The sequence below is a fragment of the Aptenodytes forsteri genome, unplaced genomic scaffold (genome assembly GCF_000699145.1).
Source record: "Aptenodytes forsteri isolate BGI_AS27 unplaced genomic scaffold, ASM69914v1 Scaffold402, whole genome shotgun sequence".
Taxonomy (NCBI): domain Eukaryota; kingdom Metazoa; phylum Chordata; class Aves; order Sphenisciformes; family Spheniscidae; genus Aptenodytes; species Aptenodytes forsteri.
The window spans coordinates 521,989-532,766 of NW_008795144.1; the positions used below are offsets into that span (position 1 = coordinate 521,989).

Consider the following 10,778-nt stretch of genomic DNA (forward strand, 5'->3'; position numbering starts at 1 on the left):
AAAATAAATAATAAATAATCTAATAAAAATATTTAGAAAATAGAAATTTAGAAATTTTAGAAATTTAGAAAATAAAAGACTGCTTTCAGTCTAATATTAAAACTGCATATGCTTCTATTTGTTTCACTAAATGACAAGAATTACACAGGACAGCACTGTGCACATACGTTTTTCCGGAAAGTGCTTGCTTATTACACCTACACAGTATTTCAGAGAACTGCAGAATCAGAGTAGTTTCAATTATCTCAGAATAACTTTTGCTCAGCAAAGCTTCTTTCCCATAAATCATAGAATGGTTTGGGTTGGAACGGACCTTAAAGATCACCTAGTTCCAAACCCTCTGCCATGTACAGGGACACCTTCCACTAGATCAGGTTGCTCAAAGCCCCATCCAACCTTTGAATGCCTTCTATTTCTTTGTAGCAAGCTTAACAAAGGAAAAAAAACCCCACACTTCTACAACTGCTGAGATATTGTATAGCTACTAATAATGACTATCTTATCCCATGCCTCACGCTGAAATAGTTCACTACTGGGTTCAGGTACTCTTCTCACCACTGTGCAGAACACTAAGCCTGACTGTAGAATTTGGTAAAGACGACAAAACAATTACTCACTCTAGCACAATTAAGCTTTTTCAAGCCAGAGCCCACTGTCTTGTTTCTCACGAATACAACACAAGACTTTTCTGAATGGTAGCATTCACTGATTAATACATATAGTCTTGTGACTACTCATGTACCCACAGGATGCCATTAAGAACAGGGAAGTTTATATTCCTCCTTCAGCTCTCTCACAATTTGAAGTTCGTCTGTTGTTTTAACAAAAACTGAGTGAATGCTATGAGATCCTCGGAAACATTTTAAGTAGGAATTTCCAGTTCTAGCATCTTTCCAGTAATGCAAAGCCAAGCAGTACTTCTCCAATCAGCAGCCTGGCTGTCTAACTAACACAAAGTCATTATACATCTCCTGCAGATAATCAGGTTCCTGAGCAGCAAGAAGCTGCTGCTTCTACCTGTGGAAGATGCCTTTATGTTCATCAGCCTAGCACAAGCAGGGAGAAATAATCCATAGTTTTATACCAATGCAAAACATGAAGTTATCACAACACTGTGAACCATAATGCAGTTAGGTTTGGAATTTCTACTGAGTCAATTCTAAGTCAACATAAATCCAAATTGCTCAAATGGAGAATATTCCATGTTGGCAGAGTGCAAACACAAATCTTCTGAAAATTCAGGTCCTGGCTGTCTTCATTGCTCAAACAGTCAAATATGCAAGCTGTCAGGTGCAATGACTGCAATAGTATCCAACTTTGCCTCTGATATATTATGTAGAAACCAATCTTGGAACTGCTATGAGACTGCTCAGCCATCTTTGACAAATCAAAGGAACTGAAACAGTCTCATTCAATTCTAGGCCATTAATTTGTAAATTTTAGATTGTCACAGTCTTGGATATTATCCAACTTGAAAGAAATCTGTAAGAAAGTTGTATGATTTCTTAAGAACATCAGAGGAAAAAGGGTAGTTCAAGTTACTTCAAGAACAGAAATAATTGCTTCAACTACTGTGTAAGCTCTTCAATGGGGAATCCAGGATGCATTTCTGTAATAATTACCAGTTAGTCTCCCAGATTCTGGCTGATCTTTAAAAAACACAGTCTAATGTGTGCTTACGCACATCAACAACTTGATGGCTTCAGTATAATTAATGATTCCTTATTCTTCTACCTAGGAAATTCTCAAAAAGAGGTCACTGAACACACACAGCACATGGAATGCTTAATACTTCAACCAAAATCTAGATTTTATTATTAAAGTCAATGATACAGACCTACTCTGTAAATAGAAATAGGACACCTCTTGGATCCTACTGGTATAAAGGCAACAGTAATGTGGATGAGATTGCCTTTTCAACTAATTTGCAATTGCAAGCTCTGGTACTTCCAGATGGAGGATTAATCTTGCTCTTTAAGACTGTATCACTGTCAAGATGTGTATTCCTGGAGTTAGGGAGGGGTCAGTCTGCCGTGTCACATGCAACTTTTTCTCCCAGCTTTTCATGTTCAAAAGGGCTTGAAAGTCCCTCCAAAACTCTGCAATCCCATTGGGACATCAATCTTCTTGATTTTTCCTTCACATTTAGTATGAGACAGTACAGAAAACGGTGTTGAAGACAGTTCAGCGTTCACACACAGTCCTTAGATCTTTTTGCCACAGTCTTCATGATGCTACTTATATGTAGCATTTGCCACAGCTCCAAAAAGGTTACAGGCTAATGAAATTCTACTAGTTGATGTTGCTGCTTATTTCCTCTGTATGATTAGATCGCACCACAAGGAGTATCTGTTCTGCACTATATACTCCATGCTTTCTAGCAGAATAGAAAAATCCTACAAAATATCTTAGACACTTCTTAGGTAAACTGTTCTTTGGTGGAAGAAATACATATTTGTTACTCCTTGAAGAGACTTGTTTGTTACAGAACAGGAAAGACTCGCATCCCATAGAAATCAAAATCAGTTCATTAGGAAATGATAAAGAAACAGGATATGCAAAGAATTCTGGTGAGGTAAAACAGACTATCTTCTTCTGCATCCAGTCGCTGTGAAGTAAGAATTAGCTTTCTGGTCTTAAAGAGATTCTAAAGCTTCACCTGACTTAAGAACATGTGACAGAACCTGTTAGGTATGCATATCTTCCTGTCACAAGCACTATAATTAATATAGGACACCTGCATTTGTGTAGTCCTCCCTCTTCTATACAGAGGAAGAGCAAAAGCATAGTTTCAGCAAACCCCACTATTAAAAACGGCCACCTTGCACATGAGGCCAAAGAAAAGACAGGACTTATAGCAACATGCATTTAAAAAATAAGATATGTCTTACCATAGTCAGTAAAAAATGGTAATTCCTTGTGAAGGGTAACAGACAAAACACCATACCTTTATAAACCCCCACAGTCCTCCAGCAGGTGCTCCACCTTGGGCAGTCGATACTCTGGGGTCTTCATGCTCCTCAGGAAAAGTGATTGCAGAACCAGTTCCAGGAGCCAAAGGTGATGAAAAAGTTGCTTGTTGAGTAATAGGATCTGCCAAAACACCTAGTAAGAGGGAAAAATAAAACACAAGTGTTAATTTATTTTACTGCATTTAATTTGTTACACTGTAGCAACATGCAATTGTTTAACAGGAAAATGAGCAGGAAGAACAGAAGAATACTGGGCTGATTCACTTCAGTTCTTGAAGGCCCCAGAACAATTATTCTTGTTAAAGGTTAGCAGATGTAACTACTGCAAATGCGTTCAACAATATCTGCTAATAGAACTGAGACTGCCTGTACATTATGTATAAAATTAAACAATGATTTTTTCTTAGCAGGTTAGTTTAACAGTGGTGCTTTTTATTGTATTCAAATTTTCATAATAAGCCCTCAGTAGAGGAAAAAGAGGAATGGGTGTTGCTCTCTGAACAAAGAGATAGGAATGTTCTCATACATAATGAGAGAGAAGTAGGAAATTTTCTAACCCTGAGTGCTGGAAATTAATAGCAACAGAAAAAGGAGCAAGCAAATGAATAGCTTTACATTTTTTAAAGGAAAACAAAAGAAACTCAAATAGTAGAAAATTTAAGCATGAGCCTTTGCCCCATTACTCAAGCCTATTTTAACAGACTTTCCAACACTAGCCTTATTGAAGAGTTATTTTTATTTTACGCTGCACAATTGATAGGTCTTTTTAGACATTTTCCTAATACAGACTACTTAAAAGAGATATCACCAGTAATAGTAAAAGCCTGGCCCAATTGCAGTTGAAGAGCCAAGTTTCCATTCCACTAGCAGCAAATGACATCAGTTCAGCAACTACAGCAATTGCTTGCATGGAAGGTATGTATTTTTAGCTGTCCTAATGCAATTTAGTAGCTGGAAACAAGAAAATAGAAACTGGTATCATGTGATGGACAGCTTGTTATAGATAGCTTTTCAGAACAAAAACCTGAAAATTATGAGATTACAGCCTGAGATATCATATCATTCTGTGGAAATAAAATGGCTGACACTGACTCGCTGATCTAAACAAAAGACATGGATATATGTTCAGCTGGGCTTTCCTGTGCGAATTAGCAAAAACCAAAGCTCTCAAACAAAGATTTTTCTGTCAGCCTGAATGCTAGCAGAACTTTACTAAAGAGGACTCTCTGTCCTAGACCATGACAGTATTTTAAAGGCTACTCTCACTTCTTCTGAGTGCAGCTACATTAATTAAGTGTACCTGGAATAACAAAGCAGCTGAACTTGCAGGACTCTAGCAGGGTGGTGGAAAAAGCCACCCAGGAGATCCCTCAATCTGTCTCACAAACATGAAAGCATATAAACAAAAAGTTACCTGTGACTGGAGGTGCAGAAAATGATGGCATCAGTGGGCTCTGTGGTGCTCGACCAGCATGACCTCTGGTAATGTCATAGGTTGAAGACATGGAAAATCCTGAAATGGGGGGACCAGTGGGAGGTGCAGGAAGACCAGGGCCAGTAGCAGAGCTTAATTGAGGAGGTGTAGAGAACTGGGACATGGAGGTACTAAAAGCTGAAGGGGCAACAGGAGGTGGGGCAGGAGTTAGAGGTGGTGCAATAGTAGAAACCGTTGCAGAAGGCACAAGTGGAAGAGAAGCTGAAGTCATCATAGGAGGAGGAAGTGGAGACACTCCAGCTGGCAAGGGTGGCGAGTATGCAGGAGAAGATGACATGCTTGGTGTAGCAAGGGGACTGGACAAAGCTAGGAAAAAAGAGAAAAAAGGAATTTTAGAAATGCTGAGCCTTAATCTCAGAGATTCAGTTATATAATTGTTCAGATATTTTACAAGTAAGTTTTGACCTGGTCTGCTTTTTTCCCTTCAAAGTGAATTTTAGTTCTGCTTGAGTTTGCATACAACACCAATTACACTCAATTTTTCGTGATAGTCTCTTGTAAGCCACATTTCTTTTTCTTGCATGACCCTACTTGTCATAAGCTTAAACAGATGAGTCAACATTTGACTACTGAATTTACAGCAGATGAAGTCTGCCTCAGAAATTTCTAGCTAGTACTGTTCTTTCTGAATGACTGCTTAATCAACAGGAATAATGGTGATGCAGGAAGTGCCCATCTTTAAGAATAAAATGTACACTCACAATATCTGGGAGGGTGGGAGTTACTTCAGAGGCATGGTTCTGTGAAATGGGCTGAGCACCAGGCAGCCCTCTCTTCCCTGGCACCCAGCCTCCTAATCCCTCTACTTTCTCTGTTTCAGTCTGGCCCTCAGCTGACCATTAGATAAGCCAATTTTGCTCTCTAAACCAAGTTTAGCCAGAAAATTAAGTCAGAAAAACAAAAATGACCATTCTTGATAGCAGTAAGCTGTTGGATCAGCTCAAGCATCTCACTGGCCTCAGCCTAAACATCAATGACAGTCAAATGATATGCCAAGTTGCACTAATGCAGTAGTCTCCAAACTTTATCACACACACCTATCAGTAAAAAATTTTTAAGCATGCACCCCCCCAACATATGTAAATTTATTTGTAAGTTATTTACATGTACCACTGTACTAGTATATTATGTATATTATAAAACATACACAATAGAATTTTTAAAAGGATGAGATAGTTGAATGAAAAAATTAAAAATAATTTTTTATTCATTAACAGTACAAAAACTTTTCTGCTCCCACTGAAATTGTTATTTACACTACTAATATAATAATATAGTATGTTAATAATGGTTAACATACTATATAATACAATTATTAATAATAACTTTTTAGTGTGAGCAATGTGATTGAAGAAGCCTCATTATTTTTTAAAATCTTGGTTTAACACCTCATGATACAGCAAATTGAAGGTCTGGTTCTATGTTCAGATTATTTTGATACTTGGCTTTAATGGCTGTCATAGCTGGAAAAGATACCTCACAAAGATACATAGATCCAAATGGAAGAAGTGCATTGTTGGCTGTGCTTACTAAATCATGCTATTCGTTTTCTACTCCCACCCACCAATTATGCAAAGGTTTTTCTTGAAATTCAGCTAACAAATTTCCATCTTCCCTGATGTCAATCAATTGTTCTTGCAAACTAATCAGAAGGTGTTGCACTTCGGTATTTTTAACAAATGGGTTCAAAACCCACTGAAACTCTGCATCTGGAAGATTTTTACACAGGTCAGGAAATTTTCTTTGTAAGTTTATGTGTACAGATCTGACAGTTTTTATATGTGACACTCGCATTATTTTTGGCAACAGATTGCGTAACGATGGAAACATTTCCAAACATGAATTTTCAAAATGCTCTCTCAAAAGCGTGACTTTCTTACAAAAAGTAGTTACTGTATCACTCCTTGTTAAAACATCACCTTTACCCTGAAGGGACAAATTATGAGTGCATATGTTATTGAAAATATCTACTAGGTAGCACACTGCTGACAGCCACTTGTCATTACAGAAAACATCAGCAAATCTGGGAGACTTGTCTTTTTGTAAAAGAAAAATGTTCATGTCATCAACAACCGTTTTAAACACTTTGCCACATGACAACCAGCAAACCTCTGGTTTTGAAATTACAAAAAAATTTCATGGTCACTACCTATCTCATTACAAAGTATTGTTAAAAGATCTACTATTCAAAGATCACTTTTATAAAATTGACCACACTGATGACATGCTGTAGCACTTTGTGCACTTCTGGCTCCACTTTCTTTGCTGCAATAGCTTGCCTATGAATGAGGCAGTGAATAAATTTTGTGTGTGCTGAAATCTGTGTGACCTTATTCCAGAATCCATTTTTATCCTAGTCAAAGCAACTGCTCCATCAGTGGTTACACTTACAGAGTTTTAATAAAAACACTGCTTTAATAAAAGAAGTCATTTACTGTTGAGGAGATATCTTCTCCAGCACATCCCTCCTTTAGCGTTTGACAATAAAGTAGTTCTTTGTGTATTTTATTATTGAAACAGAATTTAGCAAAAGCCATAAGCTGAGACATATTAGGAACATCTGTGCTTTCAGGCAACTGTATAGCAAGCCCCCCACGCTGCATAATTGGTTCTAATAATTGTTTCTTCAAATCTTCAGCAATGTTTTCTATGCATCTTCCAACAGTATTTGCTGACCAATGCATTTCAGTTTGTCACCATATTGTTTTCCATGCATTATTTCAGACATTTTTACCACGTCAGGAAGAACAAGTGTTTCCCCGATGTACATAGCTTTTTTTATCTTCACTATTATGTAAGAAATCTCCAAAGAGGCTTCTAAAGATTTATCATTAAGTTTACTGAAATTGTTTAAGTATTGGATTGAGCACTGCATGATTTGAAACATTACCAAAAGAAATTGTAGAGGTTTGTTTTCATGTTCAGCTTAGGTTTTAGATGTCTTGCTAATCATAGTGGCTTCATACTATCCTTAGCTAACATCTCAAGGCACAATATACACTTGGGCAAGGTTCGTTGTTAACAATGGCAGATGTAAATTTATATTTCAAATAGTCCTCTTGAAAATCTTGAATTTTTTTTGGCCGACTTCTTGTCAGATCTGATTAGACTTTTAGCCATGTTATGAGATAAAAACAATGGCAAAGAGCTCATACTAGGAGTCAGAGAAGTGTCATCTCTTCCATTTTCTTGTGGTTTGCTTGTGCTCGTATTATTAGCAGTATTTTCAATCCATGGTCTCTTTGCAGGAATCTTTAAGTCACTTGTCCATTTTGTGAGGGTTAGTATAGTTAAAACTAGGTAACATAATCCATAAATCCACTTAAGCAGGCACACAAACCACAAGGTGTCACAATATGATGTAAGTGAGCAAACGAGTGAGGGTGCCCCTGTCAATCCCTTTGCATTGTGGAACACCCACTCTTCCCTCACGACATGTGAATGTCCAATGTATGGACCAACTGAGCGAGGACACCAGTGTCAAACAGCATATTAAATATTAGTAAAGCTTAAATTCCTTTTTTTTTAAGATAAAAATAATTATTAATGGAAGTTCAATATTTTCTTCCCGCACCCCAATGGATTGCCTTGCACACCCCCTGGGGTAAGGGCACCCCACTTTGCACCACCAGTCCCACTGCACTGGTACGACTCAAGATAACAATACTGGATGTGTCAGAAAATTAAATATTTGGTATTTAGAATATGGTGTTCAGATTCTTGAAAAATCAATAAAGTGCTTTATTACCACCCACAATATTAAAAACCAAGTTATTACCCAGGTTTACCACTATCCCCTGCAAGACTGTAAATTTGTTTGGTTTTTAACTCCCTTCTATGCTGCTCACCTAACTGTGCACTGTAGTGGAAGGTACTATTTCCCTGGCCCCACAACCTTAAAACACACAAGTGCATCCACATGACTTCATAAAAAAATTTCAAGAATAAAAAAATATTTAAAATATTCTGGGTGTCAGATGCATGTCAGATGAGAAGCACACTTCCATAATTAAGAAACAATTTAAATTCTTCCAATTAGTCTGTAGAAGAGCACTGTAATTATGCTGATTGCAACATTTTTGGATGAATTGCTGTGCTTCAAAAGGCATGAATAAACATGACCAAGTTGCTGAGGAAGTTTCTGTACCTAATGAGACAGGTGTAGCAGCAGCAGCAGCAGCCGCCCCTGCTGTGCTTGGTGGGGGCGTGCCAGGTGGAGTTGTCTCTATTCCACTCTCTTCCATCATTTTCCTTCAGCTACGAAAAGCTGTGAGGGGGGGAAAAAAAAGCGTATCTTGAGAAACAAGGGAAAAAGATTTTAAATTAGAATGTGAAGGCCACAACACAGTGATTTATGTTCCTGAACAGAGAAAGTAATTCAAATGCCAACTCTAGAAAAAAGAAAAAAATTGTTCTCAAGTATATAACTATCCAGTATGTCTCATTTCTCCTGTATCTTCCCTTTATTTTTAGCACTGTGATAATACATCAAACTTCAAGCCTCTTTCTAAAAACCTTACTGTGCATGCCCAGTTACTGCTTCCAATATATACTGGTGGTATTTAGATGAGTAATAATAGAGAAGTAATTACACATCACAAAACACATAACCCATTGCAAGAAAAAACTTAACTTTGGGGTAGTATTTTGCTGCATTATTCATCTGTAGTAACTCAAATAAGGACCTGTTCTCTACAGAGCTGATGCATAACAGGATGCAAAACACGGCAAGAGGCAAGACAGAAGACCAAAGTCTCCCCATTCTGGCAGTGAAGAACCATGACTACCCAAGAAGCTGTAGCCCTCTCAGGCTTAAGCACTTCAGCAGGTGCTCCTGAGCATTACACCTGAGTGCAAGCACCTTGCTGAACACCATGAACAGCGGCATAGCTGGCAATGGCCCAGGGGTCCTGACTCTGTGACCTAAGCTCTAGCCATGACCTTGTCTACCTTAAAGCAGAAGCATTTTGGGGTCAGCTAATAAACCTCCAGAAAAGCCGAATGAAACCAGCTGAAATTCACTTCCAGCATGAATAAAATTACATTGAAATTAATTTACACTGAACAAGTTCTCCAGTTCAGACAATTCCTGTACAATCCAAATACCATACTGCTCTGGTGACACCATCAGAAGTGAAAGCAATTGAGAACTTTGGCTTTTATTTTGAAGGCCAGATTATGTTAGAAGTATCTTTTAACACCTCTAAGTAAACCTTTAAAATATACTACTTCCAGACAAGTAAAGCTATGTGCTTATTTAAAAATCTTAATGTAAAAGGGCTTAGGAGAAGAAAAGGAGAGGGGAAAAAAATTAAGACTTTCATGAACACCTGGAGACTTTTGTTCTTCAGTGCAGAGGCAGCTAACAAAAAAACCCTGCTTTCTCCCAAGTCTGGTAAACTAGACAGCAATAATTTGTACCACTCCCTGATGGAACAATTCTTAAGGAAATTTTAATGAAATAAAAATCCTATATAAAGTAATTATATGTACAAAAAATAGACAGACTCAAACATTTTCCACCATATCTGTTACATCAGCAGCTACTGAGGACTGCCAGCTTACTCCCTTTAACAATTTACAAAGGAAAAGGCTTAGATAATGTGTTGAGTAAAAATACCCATGTGTATATAAAAGGAACTCCACTTACAAAAATACAGGGGTTTTCCTGTCTTTCAAAAAAACCCAAAAACCCTCATTGCCTCATTGTTGTTTTAAATGTATATACAACTCTTAAGTTTAATATGGAGGAAAAATTACTGCTATTACCAAATTGAAAAATCACAAGTAGGATGTCAATGTCAGTCTTGACAGGCTTACAAAGAGTCTCAAAAACAAATGAAAGCATCAAAATCACATAGGAGAAATTATAGTCCCTCTGACAAACCAGTATGCTTTGCATAAGTGATTCAAGATTAAACGTTTGAGCCCAGCCTCAGAAAGCAAGTAAATGTGGTTTATGTGCAGCACTCTTCATGAAAACTCTCATGACAGAGGGATTTTAGGTTCTGAGTACCTCTTCAATTCATTTAAAAGCTTCTTTTCACTTGGGATGAAAGGATCAGTAATTGCCTGGTGGGGAACTGACTGTCCTTGCAGAATGAGTACATCTCATCATCCCTTAGAAAGGAACTGCAGAGTCTTCCGTTAAACTTCACTAAGTGGAAGAATCTGCAATAAGATTTTGTCTTTTAATCAAGCTACAGAAGTTTACATTCCCCCTCAGAAATATTTCTAAAGTCATTCTTCTTCCAATTATACACTGCAAAGCAAGAAAGAATTTTCCATTGAGCAACTAAAGTAATCACTTT

At 37.5% G+C, this 10,778-nt stretch overlaps 1 protein-coding gene across 2 annotated transcripts in view; it reads right to left on the reverse strand.

The window, feature by feature from the left end:
- Window positions 1–10,778, reverse strand: part of PRRC1 (proline rich coiled-coil 1) — a 32,803-nt gene that overhangs the window by 16,255 nt on the left and 5,770 nt on the right. The window contains exons 1-3 of one of the 2 annotated variants that reach the window (XM_009278512.2): window positions 8,615–8,730; window positions 4,387–4,773; window positions 2,948–3,105 (exon numbers count right to left, since the gene is read on the reverse strand). In XM_009278512.2, coding sequence (XP_009276787.1) covers window positions 2,948–3,105; window positions 4,387–4,773; window positions 8,615–8,714 — 645 coding nt within the window. In that variant the 5' untranslated portion in view covers window positions 8,715–8,730. Of the gene's footprint in view, window positions 1–2,947; window positions 3,106–4,386; window positions 4,774–8,614; window positions 8,731–10,778 lie in introns of those variants that run through there. The other variant, XM_009278513.2, reaches the window with a different exon arrangement.